At 45.2% G+C, this 27,154-nt stretch overlaps 2 protein-coding genes across 3 annotated transcripts; one reads left to right on the forward strand and one right to left on the reverse strand.

The window, feature by feature from the left end:
- Nucleotides 1-8,525: 8,525 nt before the first annotated feature.
- Nucleotides 8,526-16,751, reverse strand: Mrpl46 (mitochondrial ribosomal protein L46). Its single transcript, XM_034520059.2, has 4 exons — nt 16,499-16,751; nt 15,018-15,204; nt 14,042-14,215; nt 8,526-9,045 (listed from the first exon to the last, which is right to left on the reverse strand). Exons 1-4 carry the CDS (start codon nt 16,718-16,720, stop codon nt 8,795-8,797), a joined length of 834 nt encoding a protein of 277 aa, XP_034375950.1. The 5' UTR covers nt 16,721-16,751; the 3' UTR covers nt 8,526-8,794.
- Nucleotides 16,752-16,800: 49 nt separating this feature from the next.
- On the forward strand, nt 16,801-26,301 carry Mrps11 (mitochondrial ribosomal protein S11). 2 transcript variants are annotated; one of them, XM_034520074.1, is made up of 6 exons: nt 16,801-17,128; nt 17,257-17,364; nt 22,314-22,412; nt 23,884-24,013; nt 25,318-25,383; nt 25,959-26,301. In XM_034520074.1, exons 1-6 carry the CDS (start codon nt 17,064-17,066, stop codon nt 26,064-26,066), a joined length of 576 nt encoding a protein of 191 aa, XP_034375965.1. In that variant the 5' UTR covers nt 16,801-17,063; the 3' UTR covers nt 26,067-26,301. The 2 variants fall into 2 exon arrangements, with proteins under 2 accessions (XP_034375965.1, XP_076792232.1); XM_076936117.1 differs by lacking the exon at nt 25,318-25,383.
- Nucleotides 26,302-27,154: the final 853 nt, after the last annotated feature.

A 27,154-nucleotide genomic window follows, 5' to 3' on the forward strand; every position in this document is an offset into this window, starting at 1 on the left:
AGAGAACTGGAAATAAAACAGGGTATGGAGAGACAATTTGGAGAGTAGCAAGAGTAAAGCCACCACCCCTAGGGCTGGGGACAGCAGAAGAAAGCGATGCTACAGGTCATGCTGCAGGAATCAAAGAGGGCTGCTAGCTGTGGACCACGGAGATGCTGAACAGGCAGCATAAGCACACAGTAGGAAGGAATACTTAGCTTCTTGTCCCTTCAACCTCCTGCCAGTACCTCTCACTGGTCAAATCCAGTTAGAATCCAGTCAGCAAGAAAGCTTGAGAAATGTATTTACAGGAGTTATCACACACATTCCGCCAAACACACACACACACACACACACACACACACACACACACACTCACACGGAATCTGGGAGCAACAGGCAAAGGACCTGAGATGTGTGAGGTGAATATTCATGAGCGGATGTGTGATGTGAATGCTCAAGAAGGTGCACGTGTATTATCAAATCACTTTCAAGGTATGCAGAAAGCGATGTATGCATGTGAATGTGGCAGGTACAGATGTATCAGAGGTACAGAGGTATCGGATCAATCTCAGTGGTTTGTAGCGTATGTGGTAGGAGAAGCATCGTAGGGTTTGGGTGTGATGTGAACATTCAAGGGTATGTGTATGCGTGGCCAGAATATTGATAGCTTTTGGTGTGCATGCTTGTGTGTGCTGTGAATGTCCAAGGAGCTGAATGTGATGTGAATGATCAAAGGCATATGACGTGATGTTCCAAGGAGGAGAGAGAGAGAGAGCGAGAGAGAGAGAGAGAGAGAGAGAGACAGAGAGACAGAGAACATTCACATGAGAGATTTTAGAGAAGAGTGAGATAGGACAGCAGACGTGTACAGAAGTGTGTTCTCTGTGTGGCATGTGTTAGAGAAGTGTGGCCATGGGTCATCTTTGTCAGACATGCATGCTAAGCTGGTTTTGCCCACTTATGCACACAAGATGTCTAAAAAGGATAGTGGCCAGAAAAGCTTGTACAAGAGGCATGGCTGCAAAACCCAAACGTTATTTCTGCAACTTTCTCTTCCATTGGAGTGTCATCTTCAATGTTGCCACCTGAAGAAGCTAAATTCCTCATTACTGCATCCATGGCCTGGGGACCTTTGAGACCGTCTTTCAGAGTTCACTTAAATACCAAATGACCTCCAGTTACACTCAAAAATCTCAATCGTATCAGCCAAGGCCAAAATGAGCAACCTTAGTCACATATATCAGTTCCACTGTTGGCTGAAGAACGTCCCCCAAAGAGTGAGGTGGGCTATGTTGTCACCTTTGAGGTCAAGATTCTTTTGGAGTATGTAGATAAAAACATTAGTATTGGGCAGTGTGTAGCTCAGTGGTAGAGCACTTGTCTCCCATGTGTGAAGCCCTGTGTTCAAATGCAGCACTAAAACAAGTAAAAGGAAAGGTACCCAAAAGTCACTGCATAATAATTAGTTGTAGGAATGTGCCCTGAGAGTTATACAAACACTGGAAACTGAGAAATACTGCAGGATCTGTTGCCACACCAGTCACACAGTTGATTTTCATGAATTCCAACCATTAGATTGCAATCTTTAAAGGTAAGACCTCTAAGCACCTCTGCTTCTTCAAGGGCTCCTGCCTCTACCTTGGAGTGAGCCTGGGGCAGGGGAGACAAGACCATCATGAGTACCTCAGGATGCACGGAGTGGTCCTAATTCTTTGTGATAGTATCACAAATGTTCCAATGTAGCCAAGTGTGATCTCAGCACTTGGGGAGCAGAGGCAGGAAGATGAGGAATTCAAGGTCACTCTTGGCTGTAGAGTGAGCCCAAGGCCAACGTGGGCTACGTGGGACACTGTTCCTGAAAGAGCAGGGAGAGCTGGAACTCCATTCTTTCTAGGTTTGGGGACACAGATCTGTAGTCGGTCGGCTCTAACTGATATAGGAATCGTCGTGTTTTATGCATCACAGACCCCAAAAAGAAAGCAGTTGTTAAACGTAGGCTTTGTATTAACCAGGATTCTCTACAGTCACAGAACTTATGGAATGTCTCTGTAGATTAAGGGAAATTGTTGAAATGACTTACAGTCTACAGCCCAACTAACCCAACAAAGGGCAGCTGTGGATGGGAAATCCAAGAATCTAGTAGTTGCTCGGTCCCACAAGGCTGGGTGTTTCAGCTGATCTTCTGTATAAGCTAGACTCCTGAAGAAGTATGTTCCAACAGATGTGCTGGCAAGTAAGTGCAAGCAGGCGAAGACGAGTGAGTCTTCCTTCTTCCAGTGTCCTTCTGTAGGCCTCCAGCATGAAGTAAGGCCCAGATTAAAAGTGTGTACCCGCACACCTGGACCTAAGCTGTTCTTATTTGGAACTTGCTCTGTCCCAGGCTGGTCTTGAACTCAAAAATCTGCTTGCCTCTGTCTCCTGGGATTAAGGGTGAATACCACCTTGCCCGGACCTAAGCTTTTCATGGGCACTGTGCCTCAAGATCCATATCAAAAGCTTGTGTCATCCCAAGTCAAGATCTAGATCAAAGCCTGTGCCTTCCAGTCTCAAGATCTGAATCACAGGCTTGCCTTCCATTTCTGGATTGTAGATCATCCCAGATATAGTCAAGTTGACAACTGGGAATAGCCATCACAGGCTCCGTCAGATAAAGCATGATTGTCCCATCATCTGAGGAAATACTGGCCATGTTAGACTTAGGTGACACCTAAGGTACATCTCCACAGTTAACTTTGACAAGATGCACATCGTCACTTAGATCCACTCCACATGGAAGATGTGACTCTACAGGAGCTCCGGGGAATGCATGCCTTTGCCTTCAGATAACTGGCCTTAAACTGTTCGGGGTTGTGAAGAACCAAAGATGGTTTGCCCATCTGCTGCTCTCACATCCCACAGAACTCTGTCCCAGCCTCTGCAGATGGCTTTGTGTCTATTTCTTATCTGTCCTCTCCTGGCTCCCTCCTCCTCATTCTTGGGCTCTTTATGATCTCCACTCAGCCCTGACTAGAAGACCTTCCCTGAGCCAGATAGGAGTGAGAGCCAGGCACACATTCCCATTGGCCTGTTGAGGGGTCTGTTTCCTGCCCCCTCAGAACTGAACCATCACAGGGACGTTAGCCAGTATTTTAATCACCATTTTATCCCCAGCGTTTGGCAATGAAACCATCTTCTCTGCAAATGTTTATTGAAGGATCACTGGGATGTTTCAAGAATTCACTCTCATGTGTGAAGGAATTCCCATGAGCTCCTTCTCAGAATTCCTACTGCTGTGCCTTAGGCTTACTCATTCAGATGGAGAACTGACCTCCTGTGTCATGCACACTGCAAGACCATGACTTTCATCATTCTCTTCTGCACGTTTGAGAATCTCAGCTCCTTAAGCCTCACAGTTCTCTACTCTAAATCCTCAGACTCTCAACCTATCCAGGGCTCCAGTCCACCAACCTGAAGTTGATTGCTCCTGGGTCACTGCTTCAATAATTCTGATTTAACAAGGCAAGTGTCCAAGCAGCAGACAACATGGGTAGCTTCAGAATCATATAGCTCTGGGTTCAAATGCAGGTTCCAATGTTATCTGGGGGACTGTCACAAAGTGTCTGCCTCCCTAAATGCATCTCCTGATATAGAAATGGCAAGAATAAAACCTGCCACACGGAGCTGACATAACTGAGCCAGATGATGTGGACAAGCAGAACTGGCCCGACTTACATGAAGCAGCCCCAAGACATAAGAGCCTGGATCCCTTCCCCTTCTGAAGGATACAATATCCATCTGTGACACCCCCAGAGATGACCACAAGAACCCAGAATCTGCCCTGCCTGATAATGTCAGCTTCAGTTGCCCCTTACCCAGAAGTCAGAGCATTGAGGACTGTGCTCAGCAAGAAGCTGCTCCAGATGCCAGGTATAATGAAGGTCTCCAGGAACAGCCTAAGTGAACATCACAAACTTGTATCACCTACGGTACTTATATGCATGTCTCCACCCACCAGTGAAGTAGCTTCGAGCTACCCCTCTACCTGGCTTCTCAGTCAAGGGTGTTTTTCCACTCATCTACTCCAGACTTTGTCAGCTGGGTGTTTTCCCAACAGCCAGTGTGCCCATCCTGTCTATCAGAGGTTACCCACAAAGGCCACTAGTCCGAGGAGCCATCTGACTACATTAGCATAGTTTTCCCCTTACTGGGGTTAAAGGAGAGCTTCAGAAGGCTCTCTCTGGTGATTTGAATAAAAAATGGCCCCCATAGGCTCATAGGGAGGGGCGCTATTAGGAGGTGTGGCCTTGTTGAAGTAGGTGTGGCCTTATTGGAGGAAGTGTATCACTGGAGGCAGGCTTTGAGGTCTCAGATGCTCAAGTCAGGTCCAGCATCTCACTGTCTCTTCTTGCTGCCTTCCAATCTGGATGTAGAACTCTCAGCTAAGTCTCCAGCACTATGTCTGCCTGTATGCTGCCCTGACAATAATGGACTAAATCTCTGAACTGTAAGCCAGCCCCAATTAAGTGTTTTCTTATAAGAGTTGCTGTGGTCATGGTGTCTGTTCACACAATAGAAACCCTAACTAAGACACTCTCCCTCCGAGTCAGCCCCTTCTTCGGGGACTGAAGCAGGACATCCACTTTCAGTTTCCAGTGACTAGCAATGTTTGTCTGTCTGTCTATGCTGCCAAGGCCTTCAAAAGTACTAGCTCATAGCTTCTCAGAGTGGAATAGCTAGGTGTGCATACGGCCATACAGACATCTATTTCTCATTCTGTATTTCTCGTGCCCTCCTACCCTCCTGGGGAGCTACCAGTCTGACCCATTAGCTGAGGTAACCATGGCTCATATCCAGAGCAACCCCCAAACCCTGTACAACACCCACAATGGATGCCTCCACTGGAAACAGTGATGAGCATTTTCCTCCCTCACCCCATTTTATGAAGTCCCAAGGCCGGTAAAAGTAACTGGCCATCATCCAAGCCTCTCAGAAGGGTGGGGGCTGTGACTGCCCTGAGATTTCAGGCTAATGGGTTTTATCTCACCTTGTGCGTCTGGAGCTCAGCTATCTGGGAATGCTTAATAATTGGGTTCCTGACCTTTCGGCTGGCATGTTTCCCCTTCATAAGATAATAGAATGGGTCAGCAGGTCTGCTCTGCTTTTAGTGCTCCCATAAGCCTGGGTCTAAAGGTAGCTCTGGATTCCCTGGTCCAGGGTGGGGCAAGGCTAATATATCATCCAAACAGCCAAGGTAGTTCTGGGGCTGATCCACCACACTCCTGTTTTGAGTGAAACCCAGTAATGTTCAAATTACCCATATCCCTTTCCAAACAGGTCAGAAATGATTGGCTATCACAATACACACCTAGGAAAGGTAAGAGGAGTTTTAAAAGATACGGATCACACAGGTGATTCCAGGAGCATTTGGAAGCCTACACAGGAAGCAAGACACACACACACACACACACACACACACACACACACACACACACACAGAGTGTTTATGTCAAGCCATGTATAGTGCCAAAAAGCTTTCAAAAATTATCATATCACCTAGGTAAGAAGCAACATCATCTTGGTTTTTACAAGCAAGATAGTTAAGGCAGGTTAAGAACTAGCTGCTTGCAGAAAGGAGTCCCTAACACCTAGCAAGAAATCCTGACCAAGGTAACTATGTCTTCAAGTCTATTCCTCATTGATATAATAGGGGTAAAGATACTTGCCAGCTGGTTTAAATAAAAAAATGTACCTTGTGGGTAAGGAACCTCATTCTGTCCCCAGTTCTTGGGCGTTACTTCAGTGTTTACCATAAGCATTGGTAGCAGTAGCCAAAAAGTGTTAAAAATGAAAGCAGCCTGCTGCTGTTTCCAAGCTTGGTGTCATAGCGAGCGCTGACCCGCTGGCAATGCTTTCTGAAGTCCAGTTAGATAGAAGCATGAGCTGAACAGTCTTACTATAAAGAGTTCATTGTAGCAGCACAAAAGACATCAGAAGTGGTCCAAAGGGAGGTGACCTTGAAGGTTAAGTTTATAAGCATGCCAAGATTTTCACTTAAAACTAAAAGAAGTCATCTCAGGAGACTGGAAATCACTGGGAAAAATCTACATACCTCTCAAGACTTTTGAGGGGCTCAGAGGCTGTTTCACAGATTACCCACAGGTGCACACACACACGACCCAGCCCCACCCCCTCCTGATTGCACATTCATGCCTGCCACTTAACTCCTCCACCATCACACACAGCACTTTCTCCTTCTCTCGTGGTCCACTTTGATGTCACTCAGCCCCTGAAACAGAGCCATCACTTAGTTTGCCCTGGCCTTCTCCCCCAGGACTCTGTGCTGGATACTTTTATGTCAACTTGACACAAGTTAAAGTCCTCGAAGAGGAGGGAATCTCAATTGAGGAAATATTTTCATAAGATAGGGCTGTGTATTTTAACGGTTATTGATGGGGGAGGACCCAGTCCAATGTGGGTGCTGCCACCCTTGGGCTGGTGGTCCTGTATTCTATAAGCAAGCAGGCTGAGCAAGCCACGATGGGTAAGCCAGTAAGCAGCACCCCTCCATGGCCTCTGCACCAGCTGCTGCCTCCAGGTTCTGGCCCTGTTGGCGTTCCTGTCCTGACTTCCTTTGATGATGAACAATGCTGTCAATGTGTAAGCTGAATCAACCTCTTCCTCCCCAGCTCGATTTTGGTCATGGCGCTTCACCATTTCATCACAGCAACTGTAACCCTAAGACAGGCAGGCACACAAGAGACAGTTTTTGGTCACATTTGGCAGCCAGTGGACGGTTCAAGGTGGCATTCAGCAGTCATTTCTAACGCCGTGCGGATTACCTTTGCGTTCTGCAAAAATCACACTCTAAAAATAAAAATGGCTTTGGAGAAGATTCCAGAGACCTGTGAAATTCTGTAGCTAGAGCAGTAATCTCAGAATGCAACCAATGAAGACATGGGCAGAGCTAATGTCCCCAGCTTGCTAGTTCCTGTCATCCTGGAATCCTGGGCATGCTAGTTTTTGAGAGGTGAACCTTGAAACACAAATCCTCGAGGACCAGTTCCAGCAAAATTAAGAACATGATCTATGATGGGACCATCTTCATCAATTAAAAAAAAAAAAAAAACAAAGGTTGGGGTACCCTCATTGCCCCCCTTCCTTTACAGTCAGCTCCCTCCTCAGCATGGCTGACTTCCTAGAAAGGCTACTAGTGGTTCTGGCTACTAAGCCAGTCCCTGTTTGCAATAAAAGAGGGCACTTCTAAAAATTTTCAGCTTTTCCCTAAAGTATTCAATCTTGTCCCTGGTATCTCAAAATATTGACCTTCTGGGGGCAATCTCACAGGAACTAGCAGAATGTCAGGTTATCCTGATGCCATTTCTCAACTTACTGATTACATATATGCTATTCACCACTAGAGGCACAGCTGTAAGCTGAGCATGTGGCAGTGTGGCATGCTTGTCCAACACATACAAAGCCCTAGGCTGGATCCTCAGCACCACAGTAAGTAAAATAAGTGCAGAAGCACTAACAAGGCCTTATGCATGTATACAAAACTAACCCCAGTGCCTCTGCCGTCTAGGTCAGAGATACCCATCGCCCTAACAGCAGGCAGAACAGTTCACAGACACAACACACTCCAAAATCCAGAAGCGCACCTTGACCCTATGGCTATGGCCATTCTAAAGCATCACTACCTGCTCCTGATGACCCAGCCTCCCACAGGGGACATCAGTTATCAGAGAAGCCATGCAGAAGGTAAACGGCAAAGAGAGGCAACAGGATTAGGAACCCAATCTTGATTTAAAAAAAAAAAAAAAAAACAAAAAACAAAACAAACAAAAGACAAAAAAACATCAAACTCTCTGACGCTATGCAAAAACAGTAGGTACCATCTGGTGTGGAAACAGAGACCTCACTTCACAAGCTCACATGGAAAGGCTGGGCAGTTTACCCAGAAGTCTGTGTGAGAGGAAACCAGGCAGTGATGGGTCTGAGTATCTGAGCACTCTGAGTAGACACTGCATCTGAATCGCCTGCACTGTGTACTCTGTGGCAAATGTTTATCTGTATGCCAGCTTCTGAGGATGGGTCTGATTCAAACACCACACTCACGCATCGGCCAAAGCCCCAACCCCAGAGGCAACAAGACAGCATTCTCCCTGTTCCCGTGACTCTGATGCGCTTCACAACCTGGGCATGCAGAGGCTGCAGAGGAGCCAAACTTGTTCCAGATGACCATTGCTGAACAGCCAAGAAGTGATGAGTCTCCTAAATATAAAACTTCCGAAATGGAAGCTTATGAAGGTAGGAGAAAGAAAGAAGATATTTCCTTCCTATCAAATGGAAAAAGGAAGATAAGACGGAAAACATATGTATGTATGTATATATGCATGTATGTATGTATTATGTATGTATGTATGATGTATGTATGTGTATACATGTGTGCGCGCACGCATACACACACACACACACACACACACACACACACAGAGAGAGAGAGAGAGAGAGAGAGAGAGAGAGAGCCTTTTCATGGGCCCAGAAACTTTACCAGAACTGAGGAATTTGGGTCTATTCACTTCTTTTTATTCTGGGCCCAGTAGGTCTGTTATTTCACTGTAACATAACGCTTTAACTTGCTATAGAGAAATAACTGTTTTGGCCCCTCTTCACTCGACAAAGCCAGTTGTTCTCCAAGGACAAATCAAAATTCAACACAATGACAGACACATTGAATTCTCAGAACTGAGTTTGCTGTAAATGGCCTGTCAACATTGTTCCTGAGGTCCTACACTTGACTTGTGTGAGCAACATTCACAGACAGCTGAGTCCATCAGAGGTCCAGGAGAAATCGCCTGACCTGAGCCAGGTACTTGGGCTGCAGATAGTCACCCAGCTCTTCCTTGCTGGCCCACACATGGTGGCCCTTTTCCCCAGCCTGCACGAAGTCTCCGGTGAGCAGCAGAGCTTTGAAGAAGAAAACTTTGACCCCAAGGTCACTCTCTGTCCGAATTGCCTTGGGGAACTTGAACTTGTAGTGGCCACAGGGTGCATTCCCTAGGAACTTGGCCTCCATGTTGTTTTCTGAAGAGAAAAGAAAGAATAGGAAGATGAGGGTACAGCCATCCGCTGCTTCTTCACCCAAAACACAAGAGGCTCAGAAAAACCACTTCTAACAGAGCTAAAGGTATCCAGTTAAGTGTGGCAGTCCTGAAAGGGGGCTCCTCCCTCTCAAGTCAAATGCTTTCTAGCCTAGGTGCCAGGCTGCCACTGTGGGCCTAGAAGTTCACAATGTAGTTAAGATTATCTGGGAGTCATGGCAGGTGGCTTCTACATTCAGCCCTGTAATCAACTGCTGAAACAGGACTGAGAAACTTGGCACCTGTGGATCAAAGCTTGTCACCTCTCCAGGTGTCAGAGTCTCCAACCTGACCTTTAGGGAGCAGACACAAGGAGCCTCTTAAAGTCTTGTCATGTAACCTGGATAGCTTAGAACCCTCTATGTAGCCTACGCTGGCCTCAAAGTGGTGATCTCCCTGCTTCAACATCTCTAATACTAGAATCAAAGGCATGTATCACCACACCCTGTCAGACCTGGTCTCGGCAGTATGCAATCAAGGAAGAGTTAATGACCCTAATCCACCATTTCAAAGATGGCAAAATGCAGAATTACTAAACAACACCTGAAGAACAGTCAGCTAAACAAAAGGCAGAGTAGGGGCTCTGTTGTGTGTAGCCTTGTCTACACCACTCCGTGTTCCTAGCTGGAGGCACACGTGCACCTGCCCAGGAGCCATGCCAGATCCGAAGATGAAACACACACACACAAGCTTATTTTTAGTATGCTTTTTAACTCAATGGTTGGGTACTTCTAAGCCTCCCACAGCTAATGTGCCCTTACCTTCACTCCTAGCTCAACACCCTACATCTGCCCTTAGCTTAGTTGCATTTCTAATCTCCCACCTGGGAAAGCAGCTAATGGCCACTCCACCCAAGATCTTACATGGCTGGTGACTGACTGACTCTCTCTCTCTCTCTCTCTCTCTCTCTCTCTCTCTCTCTCTCTCTCCCCCTCCTTCCCTCCCTCCCTCTTTCCCTCTTTCCCTCCCTCCCTCCCTCCCTCCCTCTCCAAAGCATAGCAAATTCCTTTCCCCCTCCTGCATCTCCTAGGCTGCCTGTGGAACCTGGAAGTCCTGCCTCTTCCACCCAGCTATTAGCCACTGGCATCTTTACTTGATCAAGAACCAATTGGGGAACAGGACCTTCAGCATTCACGAGTGTCAGAACGACCCCCTCACACTGTAATTGATACCATGGGCTCAACACTTAAAAGAAACTTCACATTTTCATAAAAGTTTATTCACTTCGGGTGATGCTTTCAAGAACAATTTGTATTTTCTGAATTATTATGTATTTTCAACTTTTTCAATTTAAAAAAAACAAGAGTATTAGAAGAATATGTGATATTTACATATCAAAAGGGCCCAGCCTACCAAACAAGACAATAAGTTAGAAAAAAATTATGTTTGCTCACAGAAAATTCAAATCTTTCAGAGAAAAAAATAAGACACACACACATGTGCACACTACAAAAACAAAATTATAAACTGGAGCAGGATGTGTTAGTGACACCAACACTCCCAATGTTCCCAAAGCAACCAGCTCCTTGGGAGGTAGAGGCAAGAGAATCAGCAGTTCAAAGTCATCGTCAGCTATGCAATCAGTTCGAGGCCAGCCTGGACTACATGAGATCCTGTCTCCCAAAGAACAAAAAGACTCAGAAAAGCATTTTCAGCACACTTAACAAAGGAACAATATCTTACAGTATCAAGAAGCACTTGGGAACCAGGCTTGAGGCAATGCCTCTCTTCTTCTGCACACTGGAGAGTGAGCCAAGAGAGCTGCAAATTCAAGGGCAAACTGGACTATGTGGTGAGTTCAAGGCTAACATACACTACACAGTGAGATCCTATCTCAAAATAAATGGAAGTAAGGACTTAGGAGATGACACAGGGGTATAGGTATTCACCACCAAGCCTGATGACCTGAGTAAGATCACCAGGACTCACATGGTTGAGAGAAGCAACCTACACAAATTGTTCTCTGACCTTATACTCCATGCATAGCATGTGCAGGACGACCCCCCAACACACACACACATACACACTAATAAATAAAAGTAACTTAAATTTTCTTAATGAAAAATCTTTATGTGCCTGGATACGTACAGATCGTTAGTGAGCATCCCCTTAGAGGAGAAAACACTTCTCATGCTGCACTTACTAGAGGCTGATGTCATTAAACATGCATGAAATGATGTTCTCAACTTAACAAAACATTACTAGTACTAGATGAATTTACATACAAAGTATGTTCACATGCTACAACAGCAAGTGTCCGAGCAGGCATCTGAGAGTGATGGGATTATATTGGCATATTTCTTTATATTTTCCTGCACTCTCCAAACTTAAGTGAATAGGTATATTATTTTTCTATAATCTGGAAAACACAGATTAAAATATTATCAAGTTAAAAAAAAAACATTTTACTACAAACAGGAACGAGGAGTCTGAGCAGACAGGTCACAGAATTAAGAAATACGATGAGCATATGAAAAGATGGTTGGTCTCAATAGCAAAAAGGCAAACACTACACACTGATTCAAGAGAGATTATTTCTACTGCTGCCACAACTACAAGCTAAAATAAGGACTATTTCCTACTCTGATGATGTCCAGGTAAGCAGGCTCCACCGTGACAGCTCCTGTCACCACACCCTGGAAATCAAGCAGGCTTCGCTCCCAAATCCTCACCTCCTCCACGTGAACACCTTTGTCGTATGCACACCTTTGTCGTATGCACGCTTTTGACATTGTGACTCTACCTCTTAAAATTCCATCTTGCAGAAGGATTGAGCCAGTGAGGAAGGAATGTACTTTTGCTTTCTTAAATATTTATTGTGAAAACTCTTCTTTGCTGTTCTATTTTAAATTTGCTACTTTACTAACTTTGTAATAAACTTATTTACCATCAATTTATATTTTATGTATTTATTAAATATAAATATACCTATTTGGTATCCTTCATTTCCTTAAGCATTTACTCGATGGGAATATTAAAAGAAAGCATGTGCCAAGACAGAAGCCCTTTCCACAAGGCAGAGAGAAGGCAGAGGTGAGCAAGCATTTATCATGCATGCTTCTATGAGGGAACCTGAGAATGTGTACCCAAAAAAACCACAACTGCCAATTCCTACGTGACAGCTAAGAGACTGACAGAAGCATTGTGACTGGTGACCTCTCCTACAGGCTAAAGACAACACCGGTGAGAAAAGGTCAAAGAATACAAGAATACAATCGTTTCACATTTCCTAGGCGCTCTTATCCTGGTCGCACAGCCAACCAAGTGGCCATGTGCTTACACTACTACCAAATCCACTTACTCAACACCAGGAAGTGGCCTCTACATGTCAGGTACTGCTGAGAACTCATGAAGAAGAATAGATTCTACCCTGACCTTCAGGGAACTCAGAATTCCAGCTAAAACAAAATGTGTAAATAAACCATCTGGCGCAATGGCGGAAGTGAAAGAACATATCCCCCACGACGGCATGAGCAACTATGGAGTGGACATAGTGCCCAACTCATCACGTCACCCACTGCCAGAGAGGCCTGGAAAATGGTGGCCACAGAAAATGTTTCCTGCATAAAGTGCCTGAAGAGCTCCCAGACTGGGAGATGGCACTCTTCCTAAATGAACCTGCATGCCACAAAGCAGAGATGCCGGAAAACCCACTGACTCAGGGAATTACAAGGGCTCTCCTTGGTTAGAAATCGGATTTTACATTAACTCAATAAGAGCTGCCAAGATTGGGACCAGGATAAAAACTGTAGGCTATGAGTGGGTACTTGTGTGTCTATAAAAAACAGCTAAAAAATGTATGCAAAGAAGTGACAAGGGATTTTTATGCAGAAACCACATGTCAGCAGCACTGGAGATATAAAACAAAAGCAAGGAGAAACTTTCTTTTGCATTTTCAGTATAGTGTTTCTCAACCATGCTAATTTTGCTCTCTGGCAATATGGAGAGACTTCTCTTGGTTGCCACACTGGAGGTCGAGGTGGAAAACAAATATTGCTACTAGCAACTTGTGAATAGAGGCTGAAGATGCTAAACACCTTACAATACACAGAAGAGTCTCTCACAAAGAATTATCTGGCCCCTAACATTAATAATACCACAGTCTAGTGAGAAGTGAAGGACATCGCAGCTAAAGCTGTGAAAATAAGACAGGGTGACTGGAGCACATCAGTAAGACCCAAAGATGCATGTGTCAGAGTGAAGTCAGGGTAATGTTGACGATTCTAGATGAGTCAATGGATAAGCTACCAAGCAGCAGTGCTAGGAATATAGGTCAGTGGTAGCGTGCTTGCCTACCAATTGCAAGGCCATCAGTTCTGTCTCCAGTACTCAAAAACAAAACATATTTTCTGAGTGTAAGAATTCTGACTAATGCAACTGTAGCTAAGTAATTAAGGCAATGAACTAGAAATTCTTCTCCCAACACAGGTATGAACTTGCCAAATAAGGTTTCTCTCCTTGGTACTGGGGCTATACCTCAACTGGTCCAGTGTTGGCCTAACATACACAAGGCTCTGGGCCTAGTCCTCAGTTCTGCATAAGACTATGGTTCAAGCATATATGCCCAACACTCAGGAGGTGAAGGCAGGAGGATCGGAAGTTCAAGATCATCCTCAGGTACATGTATAGCAAATCCAAGGCCACCCTGGCAACCAAAAAAAAAAAAAAAAGGAAGGAAGGAAGGAAGGAAAAGAAAAGAAGAGGTAGGTCTGGCTGTCCTTGAATTCACTATATAGACCAGGCTAGCAGTGAACTCAGAGACACACTCCCGGCACCTCCGCCTCCCAAGTGCTGTAATTAAAGAAGTATGCCTCTACACCCAGCCTCTTACCCGAACTTTTACTCATCAGTATCCTTTAACCTTCCCACTCTCTATCCTTACACCCAATCTCAGCCAACCTGAAGTGAATCTGGAGGGATTCAGAAGGTAAGGGAGTTACCTGAGAGTGTGGCCAGGATTCGCTCAGCTGTCCCTCGAAGGGTCTCCCCAGGCTGCCACTCGACTTGAGGAAGCATCCAAAAATCTTGGTCTCCAAGTTTCTCTCTGACTAAGAGGACAAGGTTTCTGTCCAGCTTACGATGCAACGAGGTCCTGTCATTTTTTTTATCGGCTTCTATAAAAGGGATGATCAGAGGAGGGAGAAATAAAAACTAAAGGACTGTGATCTATTAAAACCAAGGATTTTGAGTTTTAGAGCTTTTCATTAGGGACCACCACAAACGCTGTCCTCTAAGAACTTAAAGCCAGAGTATAACCCTAACTCAAAATGAAAGCTAGGATTTGGAACCAGAGCTGAACTCCTCTTGAGAGCAAAGTCTACTTGAAACCATTGGGAAAGAAACAATGCCTGTGAAAATTCAACATAAGAACTGGATTCTAGCTCAGAGGCAGTGCACTTCCCTTGCAAGCAGCAGGCTTTTGAGTTCAGACCTCAGCAATGCATGCACACAGTTTAAAAAAAAAAAAAAAAAAAAAAAAAAAACCTGCTCCAGCTCCACTGGAGTTAACACTATCACCAATCTAACTGACTAACCCCTACCGTCTCTGTTCTTTAGTCATCATCCTTGAAACAAGGACAATAGAACTCAACCCCTGCTTTCAGAGTGACTTCTAACAAAACAGGAACTGAGGAGAAAGGTTTAATTCCTCCCACTCTCTGAGCCCAAGACAACCTCAAGTTTTAACAGAAAGAGAAGACTCCTTACTCCCACTGAAAATAGCATAAGCCTTTTTTAAAAAGTCGTGTTAGGGAGATATAAGGAATAGGGAGGGAGTGTTAATTTTCTGAAAGCTGTTTTATCACTTAAAGCTTCTTGTTTTAAAAATGCAAAGCAGAAGCCCGGCAACTGTCCTTCATTTGGATGTGAGAATACCAGCCTCTCCCTCCCTTGTGGTTGGCCTAGGAGGTCACAAACCTGTTTCCCGAGCTCCAGGTCTGAACTGGAGGAATGCCTGCTCCCACATGTCTTCTAAGTCTTGTGTGAGCGTAATGCCCTGTTCTTGTTCCTCGTCATAAAGGTCAGCTTTCTTCTTTGCCAGTCGCTGAGCTTCATCCAGAGCACGGAGCTCGTGGTCTGAATACAGGCTCCTCTCTACCTCTACCTGGGAAATGTAAAAGGAAAAGGGACAAGAAAAAAGCAAAGCTACCGTGACCTTGACAGGCTCAAAAATACAACTCTTAATACACTCAAAAATATAATCAAACACTATACAGATAAAAAAAAAAAAAAACAAAAAAACAAAACAAAACAAAACAAAAAAAAAAAAAAAAAAAAAAAACACTTGAATATAAGCATGCAGTTTGAGATCAAGCCCATCAGGAAGAACAGAGGGCACTGTGGACCCACTTCCCACACCCTAGGTCTATTAGTCTCCAACCAGCATCTATTCAAGGACTGTCCTACCCTGAAGACTTTACAACATCCCTTCTTCCTAGTCTCTCTCTCCTTGAGCCATTTCTTCCAGTTCTCTATTCACGCTTCTGATTTCAACTTAAATACCACTTTCTCAGAAAGACCCTCCTGGACACTTCTCACGAAAAATCAAACCTATGGAGTTCTGTATAAAACTCCTCTAGGACTCTGTGTTTTCCTTAATAGCACTTACCAAAGTCTGTGATTATCCATATGACTGGTTACTGACTGTACCCCTAATTCCAGTACTGGAAACTCTCTGGGAACCAGAGCTATGTGCCTGTCATATCCACAACTACCTATCACTTTGCACACAGATGCACAGTATTAACTACGAATACCTATTATGGTATTCCTTTGTTTGTTTGTTTTTTTTTTTTAAAAAGGACTGCTGAGAAAAGATCAAGCGAGTGAATAATTTGAGCAAAAAGCATTGAAGCGAGTTTCCATTAGTATTCCCAAGACAAAAAAGCCTTTCAAAGTCTAGGGACATATAAGACCTTCCATAACTATTAACTGAGATTTAACAACTTGACAGCAACTACTCTTGGGTTTTTGCATGTATTGCCTCACTCGTCCTTCACAGAAATTGCTCCCTGAGGTAAAGCAAAGTAAATTTTACCAGATGCATCTTAAGGACGTGCCCACTGTCCCCACGACTTTCTTCCTAACATCACAAAGACTTCCCTGTAGTCTGCGAGCTCCTAAGTTACAGGGTATGATTCCTATTCACCACCGGTTCCCTACTGTGTTAAATGAACAAGAAGAAAACTATCCACACAGAATGCTCAAGCGAAAACAAGCCAATTAAACACCTGCTATATACTAACCCGACTCAATGCAGTAACTTCATCTTGCAGATGTCACTAAAGATCGAGAAGTTAAATGATTTGCTCAAGGTCACACGAAGTACCAGAGTCACTATCAAGACCTTGGTACTGCAGCTTCCCTCCACCTCACCACGAACCCCGTGCCTGCCTTACCTGCTGTAATAGACTCGCCATCTCTTCCTGCAATGGGGTGAGCAGCTTGGTGATCAGCGGCGGCCGCTGCAGACACAAGGCGCCCGACAAGCGCCATGGAGACCGACTGCTGGAGGGCGCAGCCTCAAGGGACAGGCCACGAGAACTACCTGCCCAGAGCCTGTCAAGCTGCCGCCAGCCTCTAGCCACCCCTAAAAGAGTACGCCCTACGGGCGCCGCCATCTTTCTGTCTTCCCACAAGGTACCGCGGCACCCGGCAGAGGCCTCAGCCAACCCCAGGTTCCCATGAGGCAACGCGGGCCGGCGAGGGGGCAGGTTTAACGAGTAGGACGAACCATTCCCTTTAGGAGAGATAAGTGAAATTCTAGTGTAAGACCACTAGAAGGGGGGAAATTCCCATATAAATGGTTTTATAGAGCATTTAAATTTGAAGAAAAATACTTACAGGACTATTTAAGAGCAATCAGTGATTTCCCTTATGTGAGCACCCCCACAGATGCTTTTGGTGCTGGCTCCAGCTAAACCAAGCGCCGCAGACCGGAGCTGACGAGGGTCAATTTCAGTCATGCAGGTTGTAAGAAACTCTGGGTCGTGGCTCCTGCGGTCCTGGGCTGGACCTGGGATGACCAGGTAAGGATTGTTCTTTCGAGCCCACTGTCACTCTCGAGCCTGCCCGCCTACCTTCCAGTGCTATGTGCCACTTGAACCCCACAAAACACCGTTAATCCAGTCCCTCACTGGACTCTACTTTTTTGCAGGCTTATGGCCATTGCCCCAGCTAAGAATATCCACACCGGAGCCCCGAGGTTAGAAGACTCAGCTGCCAGGCAGAACACTGAAAAGGAAACGGCTCCTAGTCGCTTCAGGTGAGGGTTAAATAGATCCAGCCCTCTGGAAACTCGCATCCTGTGACTTCTGGCTGTGGGAATTTATGCAAATCGGCACTCTAAAAGTGGAGATAATGCTTAGAGGGTTGTTGGTGAAGATAGAGAGATGAGCTGTGGCATGAAGTAGCTGTTCGATTAGCAGCTATTAGCTAAGTATCCAGTGTATATAAATACAAGCTTTCTTTTCCTTATGAGATAGGCTTTAGATCCGACTAGCAACGTTCTGCCTCCAACCCAAAATGTCTTGAAGGACTTAGAGTGGATCTTTCTTGGTTTTGTGCCTAGCCCTGGGACATGGCATCCTGCAGCGTTCGACTAGTGTTAATACTTCGTATGCAGGCTCTATATACGGTCACTTAACTTCGTATCTGTTTAACAGTTACAAAAACCTACTACCTGTTGTGCATCATGATAAGTACTGGAAATATAGGTTATTTCTCCCCAGAAGTAGTACACAAATTTGCAAGGATGACACATAGGCAAATGGTTTAAGCTTAATCTGATCAGCAGGATAATAGAGGTCAGAACTGTCTGGACATTTAAGAGAGTAAGGCACTCGAGGAAGTCAAGCAAGACTTAAAGTACCATGGAGTGTGGGAATGACTGGGAACTCAGCTGGACAAGATCAGTGTGATCATTACAGGCAAAGGTAATGTCTGTGGAAAGGCAAGCTGTCAGAGACAACTGGTATGTAACGATTCCTCTAGAAAGGTGTTTCAGAACCAATAGGTTGCAACCCCTTTGGGGGGTGGTCTCCTGAGACCATTGGAAAACACACAGACTTACATTGCGATTTATAGCAGTAGCAAAATTACAATTATAAAGTAGCAACAAAAAATAATTTTATGGCTGGACGTCACTACAATGTGAGGAACTATATTAAAGGGTCCTCGGTGTATTAAGAACACTGAGGACCACTGTTCTGGAAGGATCCAGATGGTGAAGGACTGCCCTGTCTCCCTGGAGCTTTTACACTTTGCCCAATGCAGGCAGTGAAGAGCTGTAGATGGAAGTTGATCCAAGACTGATGTAGTCATTCATTTGGCAATCCCAGACACTACTGGGATTCTTGGGGTTACTATATCCCTGCTCCAACAGTAAAGGCCCTCTCAGCAAGCAGACAGTCAGGCATAGTCATATCCTGTCCAGCTCTGGGAAGAGTTGATGTTATTTCATTCATTCATTCATTCATTCATTTTTAGGATGACCTTGCTGTGCAGCCCAGGCTACCCTCAGATTCATAATCTTCTTGCCTCGGCTTCCTTGGGTGCCTGGATTATTAGAGCCTACCCCAGCCTCAGCCTTACTCTTTAGAGAATCTGTAGCCACTATGTTGATATAAAGCCATAGGGAGCAAGGATGGAAGCTGAAAAGACTAGAAAGCAATAGACTGGGTAAAAATGATGGTGTCTGGAACAGGGTGAGAGTTTCACTGGTATAGCCAGTGGGCTTTGGTTTTGGTGTTTTATTTTGTTTTAAGACAAAGTCTTGCTGTGCAACCTAGGCTGGCCTGGAATGTGCAGCAGTCCTCCTGCCTTAGCCGCCTGGGTGCTTGGGATTACAGGCATCCGTCCACACCCAGCTACAGATCTGTTAATATAAAATGTGAGAAAAGGAGAAGTGTGAAGGCTCAAAATTGGGTGCCAAACAACTGAAAATTTGGAATTGTTATATATTAAAATGGCAGGGACTGACAGTTGAGATCTGTATATTTAAGCTTAAGGTGCCTTATGCTTGCTTTCAAAAGGCCTTGCATAATCCTGTATAAATAAAAGAAAACATTTGAGACACTTAGCGTCAGAGTAGAGATGTCATATAGACACGTATCTGGGGAAAGGAAGAACCAGCAAACGAAAAATCTTCCCCAAGATGAAGAAAGTCAGACAAGACTTTCTTTTTAGTGCAGTGCAAAGTAGGGAACTGCGCTGTGTCTGGCACTGCAGACAGGATGGGGTGACAGGCAGGTAGCATGATTGCTCATGGGATTTACCAGCGTGGAACTGATTGGTGACCTGGTTGGTGACCTTCACTACAGCCTTTCTGATGGGGAGGTCGGAAATAACTTCTCATTGGAGTGGGTTGGTTTCAAAGAAAATAAACAAGTATTGTCATCCTTTAAGGAGGCTTTGCTGTAAGGGAGAATGAGAAGCTCTTGGGAACTTGGGGTTTTAAATGTGGAGGGTTATTTTTTTGTTCTTGTTGATTTGACTTTATGACCTGACTGTATTTTTTGCTTCTGGGAACCAGAGAAAGACCGATACTGAAGTGGGAACATTGCCAGAGCGGTGTCCTTGTAGGGCTAATGATGCAGCTGGAGCATGACAGCAGGAGAGTGTTCAGAGGCCATGGGCACAGATGTTTGGTGGTGGAAGCTGGAAGAGAGTCTGATTGATTCGATTTCTCTACAGAGGCCATCAGCTGGCCCTGAGGAAACAGGAAGGGCTTGGGTGTTTATGGAGACAAAAGGAAACGTAGAAGAGGCATCCAGGAGAATGGAAGGATAATTGAACTGAGGATGATTGTCTGGCCTCTTGAGAGCCTGCTCGATGCTGGCAATTCATTAAAATGAAGCACTGCGTCTTGACAGGGACAGATTTTGCCCCTCACCCCCAGGGACTTAGCAGTTCTGACGGCTATAAAGTAGGAGCTAGAATCCAGTGAAGTAAAGGCAGGGATGCTACCAAGCACCCCACTGTTCACAGGACAGCCACCCACAGAAGTGTTTTATCCAAAATGTCAGTCAAAAAGCCCTGGTGTAGAGACCAGTCAACCATGCCATGTTTGTACAGACTCAAAGTGTCTAGAGAGATAGATTTAACTGGAGTTTGCCAGGAAAATGGGAAGAGGGACAGGGGAGTTGAGACTAGGATTTAGTCCCTGTGAGGAGAGAAGTGGTGCCTAAGGTGTGTGGAGTGGCAGCAATCTGATGGGCTCCTCAGAGTGCTGCTCTGAAGATAGCAAGGGGGTAGGGGGTGGCCAGGAGTGCTTGAAGCCAAGGTGATGGCCCATGTGCTGGTAATGGTAATGGCCGCCTGTGACCCCAAGAAGTACATAGCCAAGGTAGGACAGATGATGATTAAAGGAGACAAGGCCTAGAAATAAAAGTGCAGGTCTTTTGGAGATCTAGCTTAAATAATCAATAGGTATTTAGAATGCCAGATGACACTGAGTCAGCTATGGTTTTTGCAGTTTATTTACATTTTAAATAATTTTTTTAAGTTAAATATAAATGTATCATCCCCCCTCTTCCATTTGCTCCTTGTAATACTTCCCTCATATCCTCTTTTCTCTTTCTCAAATGTATTGTTGGAGGAGGTGTATTTCTAACTACATAAATATAACCTGATCAGTCTGTATAATGTTACTTGTGTGTATATTACCTCAGGATTGACCACTTGGTATTGGATCTTCCGTTTTCATCATTCCTTAGTTGTTTGTAGTCACAGTTTTAAAGATTTTACAATTAAACCAGGCATGGTGAAGCACACTTTTGATCCCAGTACAGTACAAGCAAAGGCACGTAGATCCTTGTATTGGAGTACAGCCTATTCTACATAGTGAGCTCCAGGTCAGCCAGAGCTATGTACTGAGACCCTCAAAAACAAAATAAAACAGTTTACCATTAGCAAATGAACCTTGCCACATCTCCCTGCCACGAGAGTGGGCAGAAAGACTAGTCCCAGAAAGCTCTGTCTCTCTTTCTTAGAGCCTTCCTCAGAAGAGCCACTGCTCAGTATACCTTCAGCCTGGGAGAATCTTGTTCTGTTTTGTTTTATGATTTGTTCTGCCATGTAGCCCAGGATGACCAGGAACTCTGTCATCATAGCTGGTCTTAAACTCATGATTGCTCTCCTGGCTGGGACCACAGGCATGCACTGCCCATGCCTACCGAACCTGGGAAGTTTAAAGGCCTGGTCTTGGCCATGCCCTAGATTAACTGGCTTGGGCTCCTAGTTTAAATTGCTATATAAAGGGCGTTGTACTGGTTTTACCCAGACTTAGACTTATATTTGTGCAACAGAGGGGGAAGTAAATCCATGGAGAAATGATGATCACTGAAACAGTAATGTCATCTACAGGACTGGGACACTTTCCTTAGTACAGAAGCTGATAGTCCAACCACCCACAGAGGCTGTGCTTCATGCTAAGACTGGGCCACAGGAAACAATGCATTGTGCTAGCTTTTGAAAATATTCCTACAGAAGCAGATGGGGCTTGGGGGTGGGGGAAGGTGCTTGCATGGTAGCATGTTTTCTAAAAGAGATTTCAGCATAGTAGAAATGCAGTGTGGGTGTGTGGGTACAAGTCTGTGTCTGATTTAGGTGTGTAGGCATAATGAAACAGCTGGCTTACTCCCATCTGAAATGCTGAATGACAGTGGTGTGCGTATTTACACTTGTAAAGAAGAAAGCACAGACCCAAGGCTAGCCTCCTGGGTCCAAGGCCTGGCTTTCCTTACTAGCCCTCTTTCTGTTTGGATGTGAGTTCTCCACCTGAACATGAAGACTCCAGCCTCAGGGGAACCCAATAGCCAAGCACACTGTCAAGACCAGTGTTCCCAACCCTGAAACATAGGGTGCCCAGAAGGTATTAACAACAACGGTGCAGAAAGTCTCCTCCAGAACCAGGGGTTTGCCCACACTTTTTGATTTGGTGTGTGTTGGGGGAGGAGTTGTTTGGGAGGTTTGAGGCCTTTGTTGGTGGTGGAGAGCAGGGGCTGGGCAGAGTCTTACAGTATATCCTAAGCTGTGCGTATCCCTGGTTAGCCTTGAATTCAGCTTTCCACCTTGGTCCCCATCTTGCCTGTCTTACAAGTGAACATCACCATACTCAACCTATTTTATTTTATTTTTAAGCATGTGTGTATTTCTTTTGATTTAAGGAACTGACAATGGGGAAATTAAAGAAAATGCTTCTTCTGATTGCAGCATTTACCCTCCGGTTCCAGGACAGGAAGGCTCTCTGCAGTGGGCAGGGATGAAATTTGAAGAAGTCCCAATTGCACACATTAAAGCAACCTACAACAAGTAAGAAAAGGGGTGTGCCCATGTGAGTCCGCTATGAACTGCTTCTGCCTTGGGCCTTCTTGGAGTAGAAGTTGGGGTGTCATCTTGTTTGGGGAAACCATCTTCTTTCTTTATAAAGTTTGCTTAAGTTTCATGAAAATATAAAATGGATTTAGTACACTGTAATTGTAAGGGGTTTGTGTGTGTGTGTGTGTGTGTGTGTGTGTGTGTGTGTGTGTATGCCTTCCTTGGGACTCCTATGCAAGAATCAGAAGAACTTCATTAGAAGCAAATGGTGAGAGAAGCAATGTATAGATACATGATTTATTTGTAAAGTAGCCAGAATATATAAGCCCCTTATTTAGCCTTCTTACCTTGGGCCCTGTGCACTGCCCCTTCCCTAGCAGGGCACCTCCCATCTCTTGAGCTAATACAGACACGGCTTCTGAGCTCTCTCTCTGTTGTGTCTGTGCCCTTTGAGTACACCCTGTATGAGAATGTTTCTGTGCAGTGCAGGAAATGTAAGAGACCCCAGGGGAGGAGTGAATGCCATAACAAGACCAACAAACAGGTGGTCCCTGCTCAGGGCTGACCCAGCAGGTCTCCTGGACAGCTCCCCTTCACTTCTCCTTCCCAGGAGCACCCAGAAAGCTCTGCAGGAAGTGGGGTGATAATAACCAAAGGGGAGACAGAAAATATACCTTAGGATTTTCTTAAAGTCAATCTTAATTACAATTTACCATTTTAGAGCCAATTAGAAAAAAGTTTCACTTACTTAAAATAATTTATGGCCAGAGAACAGAATGTCAGAAGCATTTGAATTATCCACTGTAATAGTGTTACAGGGATAACTGGTTTTGTGGGATTTTTTTTTGAGTCTTTATGATTACCTCTGAAATGATAGGTAATAGATTCACTTCAAAAGAGTCCACTGATGAGGGGATATACCAGGTTTAGAGGAGACACTGTATTTGGATGTGACCTGGTCATGGTTGGAGCAGAGCTCCATATACTTTTTGAAAATACTTTATTATATTTTTACTTAGTTGTTGGGAGTGGAGCATTAACATGTGGAGGTCAGAGAACAATTTGCACCAATTAGTTCTCTCTTTGCACCATGTTGGGCGCACCTGCAAGCATTAAGCCGTCCCTCACACACTGTTCTTTCCATTGATGTAGTGGAAAATACTCAAAATGTTTTCATTGTTGTCTTTTTTAACAGTTGCCTAATGTAAAACATGTAAGTTTTTATAAAACACCAAGCTATGTCACATCCAGGGTAAATGCTGCCGCAGGGAAGGCTTCATTCAGGTGGAAGTGGGTCCCTCGGGTGATGCTCCCCTGCCCTGGGGTTATGGCACATCCCTTAAGTGTGTGATTTGCCCATCTTCCTTTAGCATCATGGAGGGAGCTGGTGACCTTCTTTTCTTTCCCACTGTGGCTCCTAAGAACGTTAGCAAGCAGTGGTAGAGTATATGCCTCCTCTTCCCAGCACACAGATCCAGGTGGTCTCTGCCACTAACACATCCCTGGCCCGTGCCTCCTGTGGCACAGAAGGCTTTCGCAATGCCAAGAAGGGCACCGGCATCGCAGCACAGACAGCAGGCATAGCTGCAGCAGCAGTAAGTACCTGACCATGTGGTTCTGCTTTCCCTTTGGCTTATGGTGGGGAAGTCTCATTAAACCAGATTCAGAAACAATGAGATCTTTGCCCACCCCAGTTAGATGTCCTGACACTGCAGCTGCTTTAAGAGGCCCTTGTAGAAAGGTTACCAACTTTCTCTCTCAGCTTCAGTGGAGAAAAAGATGTCATTTGTGTTCAGAGGAATAACCAGAGTGCTGAAGGTTTAGGAACCAATGCCCCTTCCATTAAAGACCAGTGGGTTGTATTCTATCCATGAAGCGTGTCTTATAGCACAGGTCCCAAAGTGAAGTGTTAAATCTTTCTAGAAGAAAATTAAGCAACTCCATTTCAGACACTTCTTTATTACCATGTCTTCAGAAGAGCCTGCTATTATCCACTCTTTCAAGAGAATCAGATTCTGTGGGATAGGTCAAAGTCAAGCAGCCAGTTCAGCTCTCTGACATGAACCCAGATGGGCCTCAACCCAGAGCTGCATGTTTTCTGCTATAGCAGAGTGTGTGTACTCTGACAAGCAGGATACTTCCTGAAGGAGCACCTTGTAGCAGAGACCACAAATGTGTGTACTCTGACAAGGAGAATACTTCCTGAAGGAACACCTTGTAGCAGAGACCACAAATGTGTGTACTCTGACAAGCAGGATACTTCCTGAAGGAGCACCTTGTAGCAGAGACCACAAATGTGTGTACTCTGACAAGCAGGATACTTCCTGAAGGAGCACCTTGTAGCAGAGACCACAAATGTGTGTACTCTGACAAGCAGGATACTTCCTGAAGGAGCACCTTGCCTTTAAAGCTAGACATAAGGAAACCTTTTATTGCTATGAGTAATGATCACCAAAACGTAGTATGATGTAATTACCCATCAGACAGAACGCAGTCAGCTAAGTGGCACATGCCAGTGTTGTGGGGACCTCTGCATGGTAGCTTTTGAGTATCTTCCAGGCCCCATAGTGAATGCGTTTATAATCTGGACACATACTTAACTGTAAAAATACTAAATCCCACTTTATAAGTGGGCCCAACCTTGATATCCATGGTGACACCTCAGCATTTGGAGGAAAATCAGGCAATATCTACAAGTGTCCATTAGGTGGCAGTACAGTTCTGTCACCTTAGTTTCTTATCCATCTTCACGTGGGCCCTTGGTACTTTGCTTCCTTCTGTGTCTTCTGCCTCCCTGTTTGCTTCTGTTGTTGCCATTGTCCCATGTCCCCTGAAGACAGTAGCCAGAGCCTGGGCTGCATCACTGTCTCAGGGGCACTGACCACTTGCCTCTTTCTAGAAAGCTACAGGAAAGGGAGTGACCCACATCAGAGTTGTAGTGAAAGGCATGGGACCAGGACGCTGGGTAAGTAACTAGGGTTTTTCTTCAGTGTGTTGCAAGTATTCTTTAGAGCCAGGTGTGGAGAGTATAAATGTCCCTTAGTGAGTTTCCATGGCATTGTTTAAAGTTCCTTTTTGTTCCTATGACCTACTAATCCCTGCAGAGCAAGCCTCGGTCATGAATTAATGTATTACCTTCTTGAGTACCAACCCCTGGGAATGGAAAAGTGGTCTCTGGGGGACCATTACAAATAGAGCCTCAGCACAGACTAGTGAATGCAGTGGAGAAGGGGTCAAGATGCTGGGCACCTTGAGACCAGTGGGACTCTAGCTTCCCCCAAGAAAGTGGTATCTCTCTGACTTTAAGAGAACAAGGTGTTGTGGTGTGAGTGTGTGTGTGTCCCAGGAGAAGAAAACACTCCTGTAAAGCTACCAGAGTGGATAGAACCTGTTCTCAGACTGTAAAGCACAAGGTAGAGGCAGCAGGGGCCGGAATCCTAGACATCCACAGTGAGCCTCCATCCTTCTCGGAGCCCTGTCTGAAGATGCTGGGTCATCATTTTGAAGACCATGCCATTTGCCTATTTCTGATCTTTCCAGTCTGCCATCAAAGGACTGACCATGGGGGGTCTAGAAGTGATCTCAATCACAGACAACACCCCTGTCCCACACAATGGCTGCCGACCCCGGAAGGCTCGAAGGCTGTGATGGAAAGGAAGCCTGCACTTGAACCTAACCTACAGTCTTGACTCGGGTGGATCCTACAGAAGGCCCACTGTGGAAGCTGCTGAAGCAGCTGTTCTCAAGCCCTCCTTGGGGGAACATTCCTCTCCTTGCACTGAAGCTGGAGGTGCTGAGGCTGGCCTCTTAGACATGGGGGAACTGCAGGCCCACTGTGGCCAGCTTTAGCCTCTGCTCTGAAAATAAAGGACTGTTCTCTGTAGTAGTTGTGAGTTTTTGTTCCCAGTATTTCAGACTTCTGAAAGATTGTAAACAGAAGTGTGCCCTGGATAGAAGGGCTACAGTATAAAGTGGGCTGCAACCCACTGCACCCTTCTCACACTGCCATTATAGCCTCTTACCTGAGGTGGCCAGATCTTGTCACAGCCAACAGCTGAGCATTATCCCAGGTGAGGTGGGAGCATTGTGCAATCCTCTGGAATCTGTTAGGTCTCACAAGTGGTGGGCATGCTTGAAGTTAGCCTGGCAGTGTAGGGGCACACACAAGCTCAAATTTTCTAGGAGTGTCCAACCTTTATACTTCATGAACTCTGGCAGTCCCCAAATACAAAAAAAAAAAAGTGTTCTAACAAAAAAGAGCTTGAAATAGACCAGGCCCACTGTGTAGAAATGCATGCCTGGCACATCCCTAGCCTCAGGAGCCAGCCAAGTATGGACATTGTGTCTCCCACAATTTCCTAGCTTCACTAGGAAATAAACAGGCTTTATTGTGGCAAACTCCGTACACTGTTGCTTCCAGTCTGTGAGTAGCCAACAGCATCCTCTTCTTTTTCCTGTATTAGCCTTTGGACTTGGCTTCTCAAAGGCTAATGTTGACCTCCCAGCCGGAACTAAGGCTTCCTTACTAAAGGCTGGACAATCTTGGCAACTTTTGATTCCTCGGGCATACAGTTTTACTCCTACAGCCAGTGCCTCGGGACTGGTGATGTAAGGGACAACTTTCCTCTCTTGTGCACACAAAAAGAATACCGTCTCTCCACACAGAGGACATGCTTTGGTTTCTCTCAGCCAAGGCCATCACCTGACACCAAGATATAGTCCCTGCCAAAGGAAAC

This window comes from Arvicanthis niloticus, chromosome 1 (assembly GCF_011762505.2).
Source record: "Arvicanthis niloticus isolate mArvNil1 chromosome 1, mArvNil1.pat.X, whole genome shotgun sequence".
NCBI lineage: Eukaryota > Metazoa > Chordata > Mammalia > Rodentia > Muridae > Arvicanthis > Arvicanthis niloticus.

Coding starts and splice junctions, on each gene's coding strand:
- Mrps11 (XM_034520074.1), top strand. CDS start 17,064: ATGCAGGTTGTAAGAAACTCTGGGTCGTGGCTCCTGCGGTCCTGGGCT. Junction 22,413..23,883: donor ATTAAAGCAACCTACAACAA/GTAAGAAAAGGG, acceptor TCCTCTTCCCAG/CACACAGATCCAGGTGGTCT. Junction 25,384..25,958: donor GCATGGGACCAGGACGCTGG/GTAAGTAACTAG, acceptor TGATCTTTCCAG/TCTGCCATCAAAGGACTGAC.
- Mrpl46 (XM_034520059.2), bottom strand. CDS start 16,720: ATGGCGGCGCCCGTAGGGCGTACTCTTTTAGGGGTGGCTAGAGGCTGG. Junction 14,216..15,017: donor ACCTGGAGCTCGGGAAACAG/GTTTGTGACCTC, acceptor TCCCTTTTATAG/AAGCCGATAAAAAAAATGAC. Junction 9,046..14,041: donor AATCCTGGCCACACTCTCAG/GTAACTCCCTTA, acceptor TTTTCTCTTCAG/AAAACAACATGGAGGCCAAG.